This window comes from Chenopodium quinoa, unplaced genomic scaffold (genome assembly GCF_001683475.1).
Source record: "Chenopodium quinoa cultivar QQ74 unplaced genomic scaffold, ASM168347v1, whole genome shotgun sequence".
Lineage (NCBI taxonomy): Eukaryota > Viridiplantae > Streptophyta > Magnoliopsida > Caryophyllales > Amaranthaceae > Chenopodium > Chenopodium quinoa.
The window spans coordinates 1,611,055-1,632,359 of record NW_018744080.1 but is presented as its reverse complement, the minus strand read 5'-3'; the positions used below and the strand labels follow the sequence as shown (position 1 = coordinate 1,632,359).

General features: G+C 35.2%; 2 protein-coding genes across 4 annotated transcripts; both read right to left on the bottom strand.

The window, feature by feature from the left end:
• Nucleotides 1–1,224: 1,224 nt before the first annotated feature.
• LOC110691434 (transcription factor bHLH48-like) lies at nucleotides 1,225–6,825 on the bottom strand. 2 transcript variants are annotated; one of them, XM_021868361.1, is made up of 7 exons: nucleotides 6,096–6,813; nucleotides 5,892–6,008; nucleotides 5,706–5,771; nucleotides 3,721–3,789; nucleotides 3,263–3,331; nucleotides 2,341–2,551; nucleotides 1,225–1,809 (listed from the first exon to the last, which is right to left on the bottom strand). In XM_021868361.1, exons 1-7 carry the CDS (start codon nucleotides 6,534–6,536, stop codon nucleotides 1,772–1,774), a joined length of 1,011 nt encoding a protein of 336 aa, XP_021724053.1. In that variant the 5' UTR covers nucleotides 6,537–6,813; the 3' UTR covers nucleotides 1,225–1,771. The 2 variants fall into 2 exon arrangements, with proteins under 2 accessions (XP_021724053.1, XP_021724054.1); XM_021868362.1 differs by lacking the exon at nucleotides 1,225–1,809 and having other exon boundaries at nucleotides 2,534–2,651; nucleotides 6,096–6,825.
• A 6,274-nt stretch (nucleotides 6,826–13,099) lies between these two features.
• On the bottom strand, nucleotides 13,100–20,355 carry LOC110691433 (protein cornichon homolog 1-like). 2 transcript variants are annotated; one of them, XM_021868360.1, is made up of 5 exons: nucleotides 20,054–20,348; nucleotides 19,766–19,947; nucleotides 14,733–14,855; nucleotides 13,796–13,903; nucleotides 13,100–13,688 (listed from the first exon to the last, which is right to left on the bottom strand). In XM_021868360.1, exons 1-4 carry the CDS (start codon nucleotides 20,126–20,128, stop codon nucleotides 13,834–13,836), a joined length of 450 nt encoding a protein of 149 aa, XP_021724052.1. In that variant the 5' UTR covers nucleotides 20,129–20,348; the 3' UTR covers nucleotides 13,100–13,688; nucleotides 13,796–13,833. The 2 variants fall into 2 exon arrangements, with proteins under 2 accessions (XP_021724052.1, XP_021724051.1); XM_021868359.1 differs by lacking the exons at nucleotides 13,100–13,688; nucleotides 13,796–13,903 and adding an exon at nucleotides 13,943–14,607 and having other exon boundaries at nucleotides 20,054–20,355.
• Nucleotides 20,356–21,305: the final 950 nt, after the last annotated feature.

The following is a 21,305-nucleotide window of genomic DNA, read 5'->3' as shown; positions in this document are numbered from 1 at the left end:
AATACTTATCTTAAAATAGACAGACCAACATATGAACTGCTCCTTTATTTGTTTTGTTATCATGTACAAGCTTGATTACAAATAAATTTCTAAAATTCTAAGCTCGTATACGGAGACGGAGTAATAAACATTAAGGTGGTTTTTAAAAAAAAAAAAAATATATATATATATATATATATATAGGGGAGGGATCCGATGAGAATAGGTCCATATGTGAGAATTCATACTTATATGAGAACTGATCTATAATTTAGAACACGTGAGTAAAAATTTAGAACATGCGAGTTAAAATTTAAAACATGTGACTCAAATTAAAATTCTGAACATATGAGTAATAATTTAGAACATCTGTGTTGTGTGAGTAATATGCTTAGAACATCTGATTTAAGAATTAGAACAAGTGATTAAAAATTTATAAAACCTGCTTTATGAAATTTTAAATATATAAGTAAAATTTAGAACATCTGATTTAAGATTATGAACATGTGAATAAAAATTTAGAACAAATTGATATAGAATATAGAAAGGGTGAGTAAAGAATTTAGAACATACGTGTAAAAAAATAGAACATACGCTTTAAAATCGGGAAAATATAATTAGAAATCTTAGAACACATGTTTTAAAATTTAGAACATATAAGTTAAAATTTTGGAACAAGTTATTTAAAATTTATGACATCAAACTTAACTAATTTATGGTTTAGAACATGTGAGTACTAAATTAGAACATTTGATTTAATTTAGAACACCTAAGGAAAAGTTTAGAACATTAGATTTAAAATTTAGAACATACGAGTAAAAATTTAGAACACAAAGAGTGTTCTCACATAAGAAAAATTCTCACGAGAGCCTCCTATATATATATATATATATATATATATATATATATATATATATATATATATATAATGCTAGACTTGATTATTAAATTTTGAAAGTTATGCTTCATTACGAGATTTTCGAAGGTCAAAAGCACAAAGCTCATTCATAAGAAATGCTAGTAAATACTACATAAATATCAGCTTGATTAATACTTGGTAAATGATTTCAGATTTGCCTAGACGACAGAACAAAATAGCTTTCGGCTCAGGTCATGCTTACACCCTAAAGGCCCTGATAAAGATTATCAGCTGAAATATCCTTGTACAATTATGTTTAAGTTAGTTATCAGAGTCTGACAATGTGAGCAGTAGCACAGGGCACTGATTCCAGACAGAGTTAGCACTGAAGTAAATAACGATCAGATATAGGATACTGAACTAAACACAATAAATTGATACTCTGTATCTTTCACCTTGTTTTTCCATTCCTGTTCACGAATACACAAATTTTGCAAAAAAGGTTGATGCATTACAACTGGCTTTATTCACAAGAGAAAATGCATTCATCTGAACCAAACCCAGTTTAGATTCAGATGATCAACTCCATTCATCTGAAGCAAACCAGGTTCATCTTCAGACAACCAACTGCATTTAGATGCCCCTTTGACAGCAGAATCAATCAGCCATCTCGCGTGAGACTTAGGACTGAATCGTTCATCATGTTGTATATAAATATATGTAGACTATGGTGAAATCGATAGAACAACTAGTGAGATAGATCTACTCCAAGGGTTTCCAGTCCATTCTTGAATAATGATGAAGACATGGAAACCCCAACCTGAATTTTTGATGCCTAAACTCTTCTACTTCCCAGCTAAACTTTTAATATATAATCATATTTTCTGCTATATATACACAGATTGGCTACAAACATATGCTTCGTTATTGCCTTCACATTTCCATTTTCAGCTGGCTTGAGTGCAAAGATGCTGCATCAGACAAACAATGACGAGTCAGGTGGAACCTTTCTGTATCCAGACTATTAAATGTGTCACACCCTTCTGCATTGCTAAGCCTAGCTGAGTTTTCTGTGCAGTGGGTCAATATTCAAAGAAAAATGGCATGGGTCTAAGACAAAGATCACTTGCAGAAAACACCATGACAAGAGCATAGAAAAATTATAATTTCTTAATGTTCAACAAGAAATATAGGTAAATGTTCAGAAAGATCCTACCAATTACATACAATTATTTGTCTTTTAATTTTTAGCAGTAAACAGTGTCCTTCAAAGAATTTATATGACAAAGTGAGTCTCTAACAGGGTATTAAAAGTACATGTACTTGACACAAATCTAAGTAGACTTCAGAACTATACAGGATATAGGTACTCATAGTCTCATAGGCACAGCATAACTGGAGTGTGTGACATTATTTTTGCGTAACTATTGTCCGGAAGCTAATATCATATGTGAATTAACACAGCAACTGCAAATTATCTTAACGATTCTGAAGCAATTTACCTGAATTTGCAGGTGAGTCATAGGTCATGAGTGAGTTCTCGGATGCAACTAAATTAGGGTGATTTTCTTCCTTGACCCAAACTGGCTGACTTAGAGCCTCAAGAGGGTGCCATTGCTGTTGAAATTGCTGTCTGTCTCCATTGACATGAATTTCTGGCCACATTAGTGGCATAGTCATGTTCGGTAAATTGCAGTCCATCACAGATTCAGTCTGCAGATATTTAAGGGCACATGAGAAATCATGGCACAACAGAATCAGGCCAAATGCTGTACGCCTGCACCCATTGGAACCAATATCCAAAAGCCGCATACTACAATGTAAAATCCAGAAAACAGAATCCTCAAGGTCATTCTTGTTGATTCTTTCAGAGTTCAGCATACAATTAATACATTGTTTGAGTTTTGAATATTATTTAAGCTGCTAAAAAGATTACAAAATAAAGAAAAGAGCCCCTGTCAATGACTTTTTAAGGCATGTTAGTCTGGTACACAGATATTTCAATCTATTTCTGAATGTCAATAATGCTTAACCAAGGTTATTGTTTACTTGTATTACATTACCAGTTGGAAGACACAAAGCAAAAGCGGGCCTGAATATAAAGACAATCGGTATGGAAAAATTGTCCTCCCATCTTAAATAAAATCCCAGAGAGAAGTATTTCAAGTATTCTGGATGATATTCCTTAAAATTGATATCATGAAATAATAACGTACTGATAGAGGACATTTTTCAAGTATTCTATGGATGGTAGGGATTTGAACACAGGGTCAAGCAATCCATCATCTGATTCATTGCTTTGGAGCAATGGTCAAATCTCTCTCCAAAACAATTTTCTAAATCATAACTCCAGAAGTAATTTGTATTGTGATCCATTGCAAACTTATTAGGATGATAAGAATTTCAAACAAGAGAGTCACTCACTCCTGAAATTAGGCTGTCAAGATTGAAATCTATTCTTGGATTAACTGCTGCAAGCCTCATTGACAGATACTGCAACAACACGGGAAATATTAGACATTTTTATGTTAGGTCAAACAAAACAAAGCAATAAAGTAATTCGTTGTGGCTATTGATTATTCCTAGAATTAATTAGGGTTGCTCCTCATATATTCCTGGTTCACACTGACGGTTGATTTAGGAGGCATATGGATGGTTGATTTAAGATTGGATGATGAGAATCCAAGTCCTTGATCAACTTTCATAGTTTCGATTCAGCACATTTAAGATTTTAAAAAGGAAAATAAGAGGAGGGGATCTTAATAACCCTTTTGGCAGATTACAGGACCAATCCGCAAGATCTTCCTTTGTTCTAGTACAAATTTGTTACGGTAGTTCCTCATAGAATAAGAAGATGAAACGGTACAGTCAAAGATAAGTACCTCTACTTGGCGTTGCAAGTACTGCACATGATTGATTATCTCATCCAACACCAATGCAGTACCTGAAATCTGCATAGCAACCAAATGACTAAAAACTTATAAACTGAAAATAATAAGCCACCACTTCTACCACAGCGATTCAGTCTTTGGTATAAAGCAACAAATTATGTGGTATACAGACAAGCACATTGACAATCAATCCAATGAACCTATCATGCCTAGATCATATCATCAGAGAAAATTCAGCGTCACCCCTATCCAAAGATTTTTCAATGTTGTTACTTGTTTGAACCTTAATATACAAATTATTAAATTTATTTCTATAAAAAAATGGAAGTCTGTAAATAATCAGCACTGATGGTCCCAGAAAACAGAAGAGCTCTACTGTCTATTTCTGCCAGTCTGGGTGTAGACAAAATTAATTTGAACCCACTGATTTTCTTCAATTTAATATAGCACCAGGACAACCCTACCATCATAGATGTGTTCTATTCAACTTGGGCATTCAGCAGAGAATTATAGCCAGAGCTGTCCTCTAAATTGTCCTCATAACTTCAGGAGCACCTAACATGTTAAAACGAAATATTCAGAAAGCCCTCTACCCCCCCCCCTCTCCCTCTATATCTCCTTTCTTCCCTCTTTCTCAGTCTCTCCTTGACAAAGACATATAACCATCACAAAAACATATAGAGTAATTGGTAAGCAGTGCAAAATTCTTAAGAGGCACAATCTGTCCACTCAAATGAATGAAAGGGTACCCCAACTTTGAGATCATATCTTGATTAGCCTGTAGTGGTCAAGAGTGAAAGAGCCAATCATTTTTCAGGATATTAATACTCATTAGATATATTGATCCAAATCAAGTACGCCGTGTCATATTTTCATTTTGAGGTCAACATTATTAAAAAAAGAAAATGTTAATGAAATTGGAAGGATGATAAGTAATTTTATAATACTTCACTCTTTATCAATCACAACATCTGAAATTTTATGCGATCCAGACACACTCCTTTTATCGTCTTTTATGATTTATACTTGGAAAAAATAATCGTGTAGGATATTGTTAGGTTTATCTCATATATTGATGTATATTTCCAAAATATCAACTTCTTAATTTTTACACGAATAAAATATTATTTCAGATATTAATGTTATAAGATGTGCATTGGCAACCGTAAAATGTTTTTAAAATCCAAAAGAAGTAGTAATTATTTACAAAGGAAATTTATAAAATTATGTCAAAATATGAGCACAAAATTTAAAAACAACTCTTAAAATAGATCAAAGCATGATCCAAGTCTAGTCTCACTTAATTTCTTAATTTTCCCATTAATTTATATAAATCCTTAATTAAGGTAATATCCTAGCTAGTTGAAATAAGCATTAAGGTTGTTGAAAACTCCACGGCTCTACCAAATTGTGAAAAAAAAAGTAAAATTGGAAAAACATATTCGAGTACTACCAAGAGTGAAAAAGACAATGATATGCTTGTCCTGTAAAGAGACACATAACAAACCTCTGCAAATGGCAAAGTGAAAGTTGAAAGGAAAAGAAAGAAATTCACAACACTACCAAAGAAGACTCTTTCCTTGCCCAAAAAGCAACTCACATCTTTTTTTAAAAAGGTGATAATGACTAGAACGGTTAATCATCTCAAAAAGCATAACAAAACCTTAAACATATAATTAAATATTTAATTGGAGTTAGTCTTAATCACAATCATAATCATAATTATAATCATTATGCCTTAATCAACTTTACAAAATCACTATCAAATCGAAACGTAAACTAATTAATTAAACCGTACAACGCTTAATTGACTCGACCATCAAAATTAGCGACTCTCACACTGATCGAACAGTGTTGACATATCAGTGTGAGTAGAAATGTCTAATCATTACAAATACATATCGGTGTGAGTAGAAATGTCTAATCATTACAAATGATATGAAATGGAAGTAATAAAAAATACAACACCACCATACCTTGTTGCATCCCGGGACCAACTCCTGCAACAACTTCATCCGAGCATTGATTTTCTCTCTCCTAGCCTGCAAAAAAAATCACAGAAAACAATAATTACATGATTAACATCAAATCTAATCACGAAGTAATTAAATTGCTTAATTAAAATTAAAATGCATAAAAGAATTAATTAATTAGTTAATTACTCGTTCAGCTAAACTATGGCTATCAGTAGCTTGACCTCGCCGTGCTCGAACATGAACATACGGAAGCTTCTCATCATCTTCCGACGTCGCTTTGTTCTTCTTACTCGATCCCTTACCCTAAAATACAAAATTCCCAAATCAATTGAACCAAAATTACAACAAATTCAGTTATCTAAAACCCTAATTTGTAAATTAAAATCCAACCTTCTTTTCTCTCTCCTTTCGCTTTAATGGCTTCTCCTTGTCACTCTCACTCCCAGCCGTCGGATCAGAACCCGAATTAGGGTTTGACCCAGCATCATCCAACGGCTCAGATTTCACCTTCAACTCCGGCGAAGAAGAATCCTCATTTGCAAACACAGAATACTTCGCAGCTCGCTCAATGAGAGCTCGATTCGACGGCAAAGCAGGCAAAGAGGAGAGAGAATGATTAAACGCACTAATACGATGTCGTTTCACCACATCCCCACCACCGCCGCCGCTGGCACCGGCACCGGCGGCGGCGGCAGAAGAATCGTCGGTGAGAAGCTCCATAGCTTGATTAGGGGGTAACCCAAGAAGGGCAGTGAAGGAATTTCCATTTTCCGGCGCAATAATGAGCTTCTGAAACTCTTCCCCAAATGGGTAACTGGTGTTATTCTCCATTGATGAATTATGAGGTTTGAAATGCAGGAAAATGTAGCCGTTGAAATGGGGGTGACATTTATAGTAGGAAAGAAGAAATGAAGGTGGTGAAAATGGAGGAGGAGAGAGAAAGGGGAAAGAGAAGAAGGAGAGGAGAGAGAAAGATAAAGGGGTAGTGTGAAAGGAACGTAAAGGGAGAGGAGAGAGAAAGTGGGGATGAGAAAGAAAAAGGGGGTCGGGGTAACGGTTACGGAGCAATCCAGGATATCAGTTTATGATTGAAAGTTGATGTGACCCGTCTTTTTCTTTGCATTTATACGGATGATTTTGATTTTTTTTTTTTTTTTTTAAAAAAAATTGCTTATGCTCTTCCTAAAAAAAAAAAAAAAAAAGTTCCATAAAAATGTTTTAGCCTCCTTATATTGTAAGGCCTCTTTAGGACATGTTCACATTTACTGAACTGAACTGATTGGAAATGAACTGAATTGATTGAAGTTGAACTGAATTACACTGAGCTAAAATTAAGTTGAAGTGAATATGATTTTGGTTGCATATGGAATTAAATGCCTGTAGAAAGTTACAATACATGGGAGATTTTATTGCTTAGGAATAAGATACTAAAATTGTGTTTGGTTGACATATAGAAAATCATATTTTCCCATTAATTAGTTTCCTATGTTTTGTTCGATTAACTTATGAAATACACATGTATTATTATAAGGAAAATTGAAAAGAATAATCTCACCTTTGACACTTCTTCTCAAAACAATCCCACTTTTGAATAATCTGGAAATAATCCCACCTTTGCTCCCCTTCTACTTAAAACAATCCCGTTTACCTACTACTTGTTTACCAGGTTACTTTTTTAATTTTTATTTTGACTTTTTTAATCCCTCTCCTCCTAGCTCCCACCTCCCTCTTCCATGGCAGCCACATGACCCGTTGACCACCACCTCCTCCGTATCCACCAATACTCCATAACCACCACGTGACCTCACCTTCTTCCTTCGAACACCTCACCCACTTAGACCGGCATTCCTCCTCCCCACCCCAACCCCAAAAAACCCCTTAAATCCACCTTCTTGGCCGCTGTCGTCTTCACCACCTCACTTATAACAGCAACAACAACATCAAATTAACACCCCAAACCCCACCTCAAAACCCGCCAAAAGCCCACCTTTACCAATTACCATGACTTCAAAATTTACCATGACACCGAAGCTCTTGTTTGTTGACGGGGAAGGTTTGTTGTTCATCGGCAGCGGATAGAGGGCTGCTGTTTGTCAAAGGGGGTGGGAAGTGGGATGGGAGGTGGGGCGGTGTAGTTTACTCCGGTTTTTCCACTGATTTTTCTACCTCTTTGTTTTAAAATTGGAAAGAGGAATTGGGGGGGAAATTGAGTCAGAACTAAAATAAAAAAAGAGATATAAATGGTGATGAGTTTGTGCAGTGATGGGATTAAATTACTTGAAGGCTTGAAGCTATGAAAGAATGTCACGTTTTGGAAGGAGGAGTTATTGCTGTTGTAAGTGGGGCTGCTCCGGCATAGGTGTGACGGTGGGTGGGCTCTGTTCGGGTGGGGGATCGGGAAGAGGGAAGGTGAATAGGAAGGGGAAGGTGGGTGCTAATTTTTTTTTTTGTTTGTTTAATTTTTTATTATTTAAAAAAAAAAAGACCAATAACAAGGTGACACGTGGCAAATCACCTTCTTTAACAGGTTACCAAAGATATAAACCGGTCAAGGGATTGTTTTGAGCAGAAGGGGGGCAAAGGTGGGATTATTCCCAGATTATTCAAGGTGGGATTGTTTTGAGAAGAAGTGTCAAATGTGGGATTATTCTTTTCAATTTTTCCTTATTATAACTTGAACTAATTTTCCAAAATTTTGAGAATAATAATGTAATTTCACCCAAAATACATGTGGGAAGTTTAAAACCCTAGGGCCCAAACCTAGGCCACCGGGGAACCGGGCGAAGACCTCCCTTAACCCACGCAAAAGGCTGATCGGCCTTCCTAACCCCCAAAATCATCGGCCATTTATGCAGCAATGCTTAAATTGGTTGGAGCTGCGAGTTGCGTGATTTAGTTGGATCGAAGCTACAACTTGCTATAGTGTGTTCTCCACTTGGAGCTGCAAGTTGCTGGGTTGCTTGGGGTTAAGTGTGGCTAGTAATTGGTAGCTTTTTAGGGTTGGGCGTGACAAGGGAGGTAGTGGTATGCTTTTTTTGGTTTTCCGATTACCACCTTCAATCTCACCTAACTCTCTCTCTCTCTCTCTCTCTCTCTCTCCTCCCAACCCTTCCACCTTCACAACCCACAACTTTTACTCTCTGAAACCCAACAACATCAGTAGTATTACACCCATCTCAAACATTAAATCTCGTTCTCTCTCCATTGAATCTACTCTTAAGAAAATCTTGGAGGTTGATTTTATCTCTTTGTCGCTGGAAAATGACAGAAGTGTGGTGTTTAGGTGGTGGCTTGGGGTGGAGTGTGGCTGATGGTTTTGGGGGTTAGGAGAGGCGACCGGCCGTTTCCCAGTGACTAAGGGTTTTGCCTTAGGTTTCACGGTGAAGGGGTGGTGGTTGTTAGGTTTTTTATTTTTTATTTTATTATTATTTTTTTTTTTTACCAACCATGTGCTGACTAGCTATTACAACAAGCCATTAACTTGGTAATGACCTAATGGGACTGCTCTAGGCAAACCTACCCAATACTTAGGATTATTAGATAATAAACCTTAGTTGGGATTATTAAAAGTAAATAGCCAATAGTTAGGATGGCTAACCAAACAACTACTTTTTTTTTTTTTTTTTTTTTTTTTTTTTTTTTTTTTTTACGGGAACCAAACTACTCTTTAACACATTTCCCATGAATTTATATTTCCTCTATTATTGAAGTTCAACCAACCAAGGCCTAATTATATACTTATAGTAGTGTGTTTTGAGTGCGGCTTTTATTTGTTTTAAATTTAGACCTATAATTATTGAAATATTCAGTAATAATAAAAAGTTGTGTTGTTTAAAAACAACCGCATAAAGGTTGTTTTATATTTGACAAATTTTCATTATTGTTGTTGTTGTTGTTGTTAGGAAAAAAAAATCATTTTAATAATTTCAAATTTACCCAATTACTTTGAATAATCACTACTTTTGATAATTTGCAAATATCTCAACTTTCACCAGTGTTTCCAAATTGACAGATGTCAACATTTGAACCATCCAAAATAATAAAAAAAAAGCAAAAAAATAAATTAAAAAAAGAAAAACTATGCACCATCCTACCAAACCCTAACAACCACCCTTTCCCCATGCGTCAGCCCCATAAGCCACCCCTACACCTTCCCCACCCTCTCCTCATGCGTCAGCCCCATCAGCCACCCCTTACACCTGCCACACCCTTTCTCGAAACACCTAACTAGAAACAAACCTCTTTCCTCAACCCCACCCCTTATCCCCAAACCCTTGCCCTAAAACCACTCCCACCCCCAAAACCACCCATAACTCAAATACTCCACCTCAAAACCACCGTAAAACCCCCCACCTTTGAAACTCAACCCTATCCCTTTGCCCCCTCAAAAACTACCCTCCCCTATTTGAAACCTTCTGCCGCCCCTTTAAAAACCAACCCAGCCTATTGCGCACAGGTGTTTTAATGGTCACACCAAATTCATGGGTGGGGAAGGAGAGAAAAAAAAAACGAGGAGGCGGAGGGTGCCCAAATTTAGGGGTAGCCTGATTATGGAGGCAGAGAAGGGAGGGGTGGTTTTCGGTGGGGCTTGGGAGGAGGGAATGGGGCTGGGAAAGGGGATGTTTTTCGAGTGGCAAGGGTTGAGTATTTTCGTTTTTTTTTTTTTTTTTTTTTTTTAACAATAAACATGAGTAACGTGGCATATTAGTATTATATTTAAATAACATTTTCAACATATCACCGGTTTTCAGGATTGTTAGAAGAAAACGCGGGTGAAAGTAAGGATTATTGCAGAATAAGCAAAAGTGAAGTTTATTCAAAGTAAATTAAGCAAAGTTGAAATTGTTAAAATGAATTTTTCATAACATATTCATTTTTATATTGGAAAAGGGTGTATTCCTTATACAAGTATAAATCATTATCTCTCATTAAAAACATTTTAATACTTTAAGTTAGTGATAGAGTATAAAACATATTCCTGGGATAAAGGAGGGGCGAATGAGATTCGAACCCGTCGTGACCTTTGTGACACGCTGGCTCTGATATCATATTAGAGGACCAACTCAACCAAAAGCTTAAACTAATGGTTGAGGTGCAGGAATATGTTTTATACCCTATCAGTTAGATTTAACACGTTTTTTTTTTTTTTTTTTTTTAATATCACACAATCACACATATAATTTATATTATATGATAATTAAAACCATGTTTTGATCATGGCTTGACCTAAAAATAATACTTCGTATAATCATAGTGGGGTCAATATATAAATCATAATTGCAACTTTTTTATGGGCTCCATTTCATGACTCGTAATTCTGACTCATGAATATAATATATTGCGACCTTGTTTTAAGACTTCATTTATATGACACATTAGCTTTTTTTACTAATTTTTCTTCATTCGTATCTATCTTCAAAGTTTTTTTTTTTTTTTTTTTTTCTACACTAACATTCCTTAATCAATTCTAAACCTAAACTCTCAAATTCAACTAAAAAACCTTTTCAAAGCTATACGTCAATGATCTTGATAAGAATCATATAATTTTGTCCATACGAAGTATTTCCATCCTTGCAATGGAATCTTGTTTTCTAGGACTTAATTCAAACTTTAAACAAGACCCAAATATTTTAAGTGTTAAAAAAAAAAAAAAAAAAAAAAAAAAATCTAAAGTCTAATCTCAAGACATGGTAGAGTCAGAGCCTTAAGAAATGCGCGAAATATTGTCCGCCGAAGTTGCTCTTAACATTTTACGCATGCATTTCGAAATATCATTCGAGAATTCCCAATGGTATAACGCAAAATGTATTTTATGTCTACTTTCATGGAAGACCCCAAGCAAGAAAGAACAACTACTAGTACAAATCGAGAATACACACGAAAAAAGAGTCCATTGAATTTGTAATAGGTAGTTCTTGTCCTTTGGCAAAATTTAGTAAATTAAAAAACAACCCTAAAGTATGAAGGCAAACAAAGCAATGTTTTCACTTTACTCAAATTGAAGCAAAGGCTATAACTCAAGCTACCAACACTTGATATAATGACATGTTAGCTAACTCCTTAGAAAATACAAGTATAGTACTAGTAAACTCCCATCATTAAGTTCTAACAATCACAAAATCAACGATCAGAAATTGTCCTCCCAAAGTGGATTGTGGGCCCAACAAATAGTACAAGATTGGACCCCTTAACCGTTAAGTCCAACTCATATGTTTTGGGCTCCACATTTGGACATAGGAAACAAAGGAACAGTGACAGTCTACAATGGGCCCGAAAGCGACCCAACATGTTGTGAAATGGTCGGGTCAGAATTTAGGATCCACCATTGCCTTTTCGAGTGGTAGATATTTAAAAAGATTGAGCCATTTATAACATGGCCCATTACTGAATGGGTGGCCCAGAAAGCAATGTTACAAAAATGTAAAAAAAAAATTATAATTATTAAATTTAAGAAAAACACAAGGAAATTAAACAGGTGATAACTATGGGCCTGGGTCCAGGGCCAAGGGTCTTGTCGGGTGACCCGACAGTAGTGATGGTAAGTGGGTCGATATAAATGTGCTGTTTAAGTCATTATCAACTGTCAAGTATGAGAATGAATAGTCTCAAGGGAGTAAAGTTGACAACACACGCCCTGCTGGTTTATGGATATGAAGATGCTAAGGTGATCTTGTTCCTCTAGCCCACTTCCCGATCTAACTCGCAGCTAGCGTTATAGCGTAACGAGTCCAACAACTGGCCGGAATTGACATTTAGCTTTATAATTCTATGTACGCCACAGTTTTAAGTATTCTTAGTACAATTTATGTCCGTTGCCTTGCACACCTCTAGACCAATACAGAAATTCTCTAATTCGATCCCAAATGATAGACTCAACCCTTATCCACTAGGTGCTCATTCGAGCCTTCGAGGAACATTAGTTGGGAAGAGGAGGGTCGTATTTAGCATTTTAGCAGCCATGCGCAAAGGAATTAGGTCACTATTACTGAAGTTGGCAATAATCAAGGCAAAGCGAGTACGGGACAATCAGTAAAAGTTTAATAATCTCACTTCCTTGACAGTGATGGTTTAACTAGCATAGCTTTTGTCTCTGCCAGTTTAAACTAAACAGTGAATTTTAGACAGTATAATAATGGCAAGATTTTTAAGGAAAAAAAAAAGAGAGTTGTTACACAACATAAATGACTTCAGCATTGTTGAGCACAGATTTATCAGTATACATTAATACAAAAACATTTTAGCCCATGCCTTAACAAAAATTTTTTTAAAAAATAATAATAATAATTCTTATAGTATAATATTACTGATATTTTTTTTTTTCCATTTATTAATTTAATTTGTGGATGGGGAAACCAGAATCATGATATCAATCATCAAATTATGACAGCCAAAAATAGAATTAAAAATCATCAACTTATGATAAACTGGACACAGCAGCACATGGGAGTTGCACAAGAATGTCACATCTATTCTTCCCCCCATTGCCTACCTCACTTCACTTAGAACCTTAGATTCTAATGTCAGCCCCTAAAAAAAAGGTTTTGGATAACAAAGAAGCCCCTTTTGGTCCACAATATACATCTTCTATGAAATCTTTCGGCTTTCGAGCCCCAACTTTATGCTCTAGTTCGGTTTCAACATCGTTCATCCTACCTCACAACTAAAGGCTATAACTATCAAATCAACAAGGATAAAAACGTGTCGCATTGACAAACACGATTACTGGAACAACCTAATGACAGCCTTTCTCGTACAACCTTTATACCCAAACTAAAAAGGGCATCTTAGACAACATAAGCAACTTTGATGCTAGATTCCAACTCCACAGATAGTGAAATCATCTTTGCAACATGACATGTAAAGGCATCATCACTTAGACAGTTTCAGTGGCCATGATCAATGACACGCTCCTCCTTCACTAGTCCCTTCACTTACTGAGGATGATGGAGCTCAAAATTGATGGTTTACAGCCCAAGGTCAAAACTGTTTAAGAAAATGCACTTTAAGTCACTTTCTTTTCTTTACATGTATGTCTGTAATGGAAGTTGATTATTCATGTTGACAAATATCCAAAGATAAACAGCACTTACAAGGGAAAACAGTTAATAGGAGATTAAACCTTGGTGATCTAGAACACCCAAAATCCATGTAATGCTTCATCTTCATCCGCTAAAGAATTATATATAGCTATCACAAGCCTGCATAATTATAATTCATCACTGATAGCGACAGGGTGATCAACTGATCATTAACACAAAATGTATACCTCCAAACCCCATGCACACTAAAATCACAGAATCACTTTTGAGAGTTAAAAAAAAAAAAAAAAAAAAAAAAAGCTAAGGGCAATTTCCAACAAAACATTTACAACTATCCGTGTTGCTGCACCATACAACCTTCCCTGATATGGTGTGAAGTGAACAGACAGTAAATCATAGTACATTCATAGGATAATGGCAGAGGCACATAAAGAACAAAAAGAGATGCATTAATCAACAATGCAACTGATCCACTTTCTTAATATAGCTTGAACCAGAGAGGTTCTTTAGCACTTTACTGATTTTCACACTTCAGCTCATGATAAAATAACTAGGCAGAGTTTGACATTATTATCATCTTCAGAAGTCGGTCATAAAAAAGATTGTGTTCTAATATATTTGTCATCCATTGTTTGCAATAGACCAAACAAAAAAAAAAAAAAAAAAGCCTTATAGTTCCTAACAGACCCAGAGGGGAGATTGAAAAAGATCCTCAGGATGGGACAAACAATAGAATTACAATGCTCTAAATTGGCTAATGTTAAACAGCTCATATCTAGAATTCAAGAAAAGAGGAACGGATATCTAAGTCTCCATGCTCAGATGAGAATACTGGTAAACTCGAAAAGGAGCCTGCCGGAAATCTATGACCAAGTAGCAAGAAAAGGCATTCAGAATTGATCTAAAGCTGCTAAAAATAGATATTACACAAACACACACTCTCTCTCACACACACACACACACACACATTTAAATAAAAATCAATTACCTGAAAATGACCAAGAAGAAAAATAATAGGTAAACGCAAAGCTTTAGAAACCGATGTTTCTTCTCAACACTAAGTGCTCTGAAAATCTCTGTCACATCTACAAGATGCTCTCCCCTAGTAAACCTGCATATGAGTAAAGGACAAGTGAGCTAACATATTGTGACACTTGCATACCACAAGCTGAGAGTAGTTTCAAATTTTCTGTTGCAACCTTTCTGCAGTTCATTTTTAAAAATTTAATTGAAAGGGAGCAAGTCCTACGATCTTCATACCAGGCCTACAGAATCACAGATTCAGATGAGCTTAGAAGACAGCTTTTTCAAATCCACATTTTTAATGTCATTTCTATACTCCCTCTATCTAAGACATATGTGGCCTCTTTCGACTCCTATTGAAATCTACATTACCCCAACCTCCCACCTTCCTTACAGATGCATCCTCAGGTCAACATACATATCTATCTCTCAAAGATGTTCCCAAACATCCATCTAAACATACAGATCTATGCTACAATCAAAATTTTAATATGATTGATTCTAAAAGCATATTATTTTGACCTGAACAGTAACGTCCTGAAGTTTATCTTTTCAACCTTAAAAACACAATACGCTTGCAGTCCTTGCACAACAACCAACTCGGCACTGCTCTCCATTTGAGCTACGCAAAACAAAATTTTGTTACATCATGATTGGCATTCCCATATCTTAGTAATATCGAATTGATATACTTAAAATATTCCCAATAGGTACTCTCTCTGTATTTTTTTAAGTGAATCATTTTGACTTTTAGCATTATTCCCCTTATCCACTTTAAAAAATGTTAGTAAAATAAGAAAAAATATAGTTTTGTGAATACTTGTAGGAATCGTCTCGAAAAATAATTTATTAATATTCAGTTGTTATAACTTTTACTTATTGATAATTAAAAATAATATTGGTCAAAGTCTTACATTGGCATACATGCCCAGGTGAAACGTTTCACTTAAATAAATACGAAGGGAGTAACACCTTACCATTTTAAGCCAAGAAATCGTCGCTTAACCCCTTCCCTATACTAGTATGGCCTCTTTGTGCTTAGTTATTCTGACATAGCCTAGACTCCCGAGATTCTTACTTTTGTCACCATCGCTCCAATTTTTCACAAACCAACAACAAACACCATAGTATCTCATCTTGGATAAACCTCTTTTTTTTTCTTCTTTTTTTAAAATGTTGCATAGAGAAAAAGGACGTATAAAAATCTTTTGCAACTTAATTGTACAATTATTCCTCAACTAAGTATTCGGTTCTATATGGTGAACAAATGATTACAAATATTTTAAAATGCTCAAGTTGATGCAGTGGAAACTTCTGGCAAAATAAATAATAGTAAGCGTATGAACTAGATGATCTTCATCCAGAAATAACCAAATAAAAAGAAGCAAGGGCAATAAGCGGAAACTCCATACTAAATACTCCCTTAGATCTCTTAATAGATCGATTGAGTAAAAATCATTTGCAACTCAAGAGTGGAACAAAGACAATGCTGGATGGTCAATATAGAGATCAGAAAAGACTAAAAAAATAAAATAATCAGACAGAAAACGTGGGGGTTAGCCAAAATTACAAGTTTGAAGAAAAGTAAAATACCACTCATAATGGTTAAGTGCAACAACAAAACCTATTCTGAAAACACTGATTATATACTTGTTTTTGACAGCTAACATAAAAAGCCATACACAACAAGAACTAAAAAAACAAACATTTCATTTCTATTCCTCATCACTCATCAATATTCATAAACAGATTTAATAATGTAGCTGTAACAATCTATCCATGAATCAAATCAGTAAGCCAATAATAGCAGAAATTCACAAAAAAGCATAAGAAGATTTTCCTACTTTCGATTTGAATACTAAAGTAATCAGTCCACTGACTTCAGGCAATCAGTGGCTACTTGAAACTGTAACAACTAACAACACTAAAATCAAAAACTGATGCCAATCCCCAGCTCAGCCTAACAGGGCAAAGGAAGATTAAAGAACTCTGGAAAAGGAGTTGTAATAACAAATATCTAACATATCGTAACAATCTTTGACATAAGGAAGATATTGATTGTAAAACCAATAGAAAATCTATCAACTTACAGCCAACCCACCCTAGCCATTGCTCTACATAGACTACTACCAATAAAAAATTAGCCCGTACTTATCATTAGAAAATGCCCTTTATCAAGATGTGAAACAATAGATTTCTGCATTATCAAGCATCGACACTTGATTCTCCCAATCATACCTGCATAGCTCAATCCTTGACTATTACCAGTCATTCAGGCCATCACTGAATTAAGCTCGTCCTACACAACTTTCTACTAATTTCACTCACTCTTTATAACATCAGCTCTCTCATCTCAAAATTTGCAACTTTTGTATCTGAATCACATGATCTTATATTAGGAGCCTATGAGTAAGATTTAGATGGTCACTAAGTTCTAGAGAAACTTAAGGCACTGTATAAATTGTACAGGTAAATAGGAGCTCAATCTAATTATTAATCTTCATCAAAATTTGTAAATAGGCTTCACTACCATTTTATACAAATTGAACACAATTGTTCCTAGAAAAAAAAATTCAAAAAAATAAATAAATGTGCCTCAGAGACAAAGTGGCACACCGGTGTTTATCTAATGGCTACAGCTATAGCTAAGCTAGAGTAAAACATGCTTTACTTTTTCTTTTTTTTTTTTTTTTTTTGAAAGACATGCTTCACTAGTTCACTTTAATCCTGATATACTTTCCTTTTTTAACTGAAAGGTACTTTTCTCAAGTGAACTGACACACAAGTGCTTCCCAAATATATGCACATGACGCAGAAACATTCTCCAGGAGGATGAGGTCCTACAAGACTTTGATAAAAATCAACAGAAATAGGCATGTCTGAATAGAACTCTACACAGACACCTGATCCTGGTCCTGTTCTTGAATAAAAATCAACAAAGCAACACAAACCCTAGAAGTGTTCATCCATAAGTTTCATGTGTGCAATTATTATTTGCCCAGTGCTCACGAATTTGTTCCGCATCAATATCATGATGAAATGAATATATGCTATACAAATTTCTTGCTAAATAGGATTCATATTAAGCTTTTGGAGTTGGCTGCTTCTAAGTTTTAAGAGACCGCAACTTTTTCTCGTATGAAATTTCTAAGACAGAAATAATCTATGAAGTCTTTGTCAATGCTGAACCACATGTAACTAATCTCAAGGTCTTGTCACCAGGGGGACTAGTGGCAAGTGCTTTGCCGATTCATATTCCTAGAAATGGTATGATTGACAAATAAGTCGATCATTAACGGAGAAGGTTCTGACAAATCAGAATATTTAAAACTTGTAAGATACCTTTTTAGTACATGTATAGTTGAAACTCTTGAAAGAAATGCAGGTCCAAAATTTCCTGCCCACTGCACAAAAATAGGCACATAGAATTGCCAAAAATTTATGCCACATAGAATTGCCCAGCTCTCAATCTACAGATGAATTTCAACCATTATAACCACTTTTACAACATAAACTAGATAGGCGTAATTGGTCTCTAAAAGGTACAATTTACCACTGTTGTTTAACTTACACAACATTTTCATTCAAAGATAAGCTTTCGCTGTTCTCACTTTCTTTGGCACTTCAAATGTCAGAAGAAATTTAGGCGCCAGAGGTGGGGGGGGGGGTTAGATGAAGACTCTTCTCAAATTGCTTATGATAGTTCTAAGACAAACAATTAAAGAGAACCAAATCCTTTCATCAAATTTACCCAAGAATGTAGAAGGACCTATGGGACTTATGAGATTTCACAAGTCTTTTTCCTACAACCATGTCTGATTTTGAAAGTTCAAATATTGCTACTGAAGCTGATCAATACATCACAGCAAGAAGCAAGCAGCTTGTCAGAAATTTGGAGTAAAGCTAGCACCAGGCTAAATCTTGTCTGAAACACTGGATTTCATTGTGCAAGCTTGCTTAATCAATCAATCCATCCTCATTCATTCTCTCATCTGTCTAAAACAAAAAACAAAACACTGAGGGGGCGTTTGGTATAGTAATTTTAGATGTAGGAAACGGATTCAATTAAGTGTTTTCATTTCTAGTTGTTTGGTATGGGTTAAATGTAACAAATACCGTTTCTGGAGAGTAACAAAATCCCCGAATATGTTACCCTTGACAAACTAGTGGAAATAAAATGTGTTTCCTTACTCAATCACATTCTCCTCAAATTGTTTCCATTCCACTAGGATACCACATATAGTAAAGGTAACATTTATCATTACTCTTTCCCTTACTTATTTGAACCCTTTCCATTTCATCTACAATGTTTATGCCAAACACCCCGTGAATTCATCTTCATAAAAATAAACTACGAACTCAATATTCAATCATATCGACCACTAACTCTTATATCAGCTCTAAAAGACCATATTTGAATTTAAAAGAAATTCCATCATAAATACATTCCATCTATTTAATAGTTTTAGGCAGTACCACATGATTATGCGGCATATATCTGAAACAACCTTGCCCACCCACCAAAAAACCTCCATCAGAAGCAAAGGTCAATCATGGATCCATAATGTGACATAGTAGTAAAAATATATACTTGTACAGTGTTCAATTTGATGAATACACATAATTAAATATCCCATGTAGTAGCTTACTCAAAACCTCACACAACTCAACTCTAATTTAACTCAAGCCTCACTTTACACATAGACGGTAAAACCCGCCTCATCAATTCCTTAGCAATTATCAATTATTCTGCAATTATGTACTACCCAATACCCATATACAGTATTCTAAACACACTAATTCTGCTCTCACAAACCCCATTCGACGATTCCACCCCTCGCCCCCAACCTCCTGTAGTCCTGTAGGATTCAATCTCCCATCATTATCAATATCACTAGACTACCAATATTACACATACAGAGCATATCATATCATTCACAAAGTAATAAATCAAAACCAGAAATTAGTAATAAGTTAATCAATTCAGAAACTACTTACAATCTAGCATGATAAATGACAACAGGAAGTGTGACAAAAAACATCAAGAAATGGCCAGTAACAAGAAAAAGAGCAGAAAAAGCTGCCTGCAATCCAAACTCTGGTAAAACCAAAGAATTGATATTCGACGCCGTCTCATATGGATTCATATAATCAGCCTCCAAATCCGACAAACAAATCAACTGCAACAATCATAACAATCAAAATGTTAATATATAATCTTGTAAAATTGGGGAAGAACATATAAAAATTAGAGAAATAGGGTTTGGAAAGATTGAAATTAAAAACCTGGTAAATTAGGAGAATGAGGAGGGCGATGTTGGAGGCTAAGGCAATTAGCCATAAGATTAAGTCCCAATGCATTGTTTTAGGGAAGATTTGATAACCTTAATTGAGTTTAACCTAGAGTTGCAGAATTGAAGAGATAGGGAAGAGAGAGAAAAGTTGCAGGGAAGAAAAAATAAAGGGAAAGTGAGCGGAGGAATATGGGAAAAGAAATGCAGTGGGAAATAGTGTTTGCCCGCTGCAATTGTCTGGAAATGTCATCATTATTCATGTCGAAAAGTTCGGCTATTGTCTACCGGGGTATCTGGTACTTCCTCCGTCCCATAATGTAGTTCTTATTTATACTTTCTCCGTTTTTAAATACTTCATTTTTTATGCGTGGAGTTTTACAAAATATTGGAGAAAGTAATAAAATAGGGAGGTAGTGGTAGTTGAAAGGACAAAAAAATTGTAAAAAGTCAAAGTACTGGAAGAATAAGAGGAGGGAGAGTATTATCACAAATGTTCATTTAAGGCCGATTTACACTAACATTAATGTGTGGCTCAATTATTCTTTCCTAAAACTGAATCTTACAAATGTAATATTTTACTGTCTTCTCTCTCTCTTCTAAACTCTGTATTTCCTTCAACTCTCTCTTATGCCTAATTTCCCAAATTCTCTCTCCTAGGCTGGTTTTCTATTTTCTCTCTCCTCCAAGAAGATCATGAGTTCTCTGTTCTTCACCATTAAAGGAACTAGTGAGCTTTCTCTCATTCGTCGAAACTCGTTGGTTTTCTATTTTCTCTCGTTCATCTCAACCTCCATTACTACTACATAATAAGCTTAGAACAACTTTGTTTCGGGTTTATTAATACTAGGGCCGGCCCTTTCCCTGTGCAAACAGACCAACTGCACAGGGCCCCCAATTTTATGGGGCCCATTTTTACTTAAAGCCCACCCTAAAAAAAAAGAAAAAAAAAATAAAACTAAAGTCAGCCATTGTTATCTCGGCACTCAAGCATTCCAACTTCCAAGCAATCAATTTACTTTCCAAATTCCAATCTACTTTCCATCAATTTACCTTCTATTTTCAATATCAAACTTTCCAAATTCCAATCTCCAATTTAATTTCATTACTTTGAATATGAAATTTCCATTAACCTTCTTATTTTACCAAAAAATAATTAGTAATTATCTCACTTTCCTCTTCCAATTTTCAATGGGAGAATTAAGTTTTCAATCCTTACCATTACTTCTCTTGATTTTCGTTTATTA

Bases quoted from the DNA above. Each gene is read 5' to 3' on its own strand.
- LOC110691434 (XM_021868361.1), bottom strand. From the start codon at position 6,536: ATGGAGAATAACACCAGTTACCCATTTGGGGAAGAGTTTCAGAAGCTC. The intron at 5,772-5,891 runs GTAATTAACTAA...TTTTTTTTGCAG, and splicing joins GCCATAGTTTAGCTGAACGA to GCTAGGAGAGAGAAAATCAA. The intron at 2,552-3,262 runs GTGAGTGACTCT...AAATATCTGCAG, and splicing joins TTGACAGCCTAATTTCAGGA to ACTGAATCTGTGATGGACTG.
- LOC110691433 (XM_021868359.1), bottom strand. From the start codon at position 20,128: ATGCATTGGGACTTAATCTTATGGCTAATTGCCTTAGCCTCCAACATC. The intron at 19,948-20,053 runs GTTTTTAATTTC...TGATTGTTGCAG, and splicing joins TCATTCTCCTAATTTACCAG to TTGATTTGTTTGTCGGATTT. The intron at 14,608-14,732 runs GTAATTGATTTT...ACTTGGTCATAG, and splicing joins TTCTTCTTGGTCATTTTCAG to ATTTCCGGCAGGCTCCTTTT.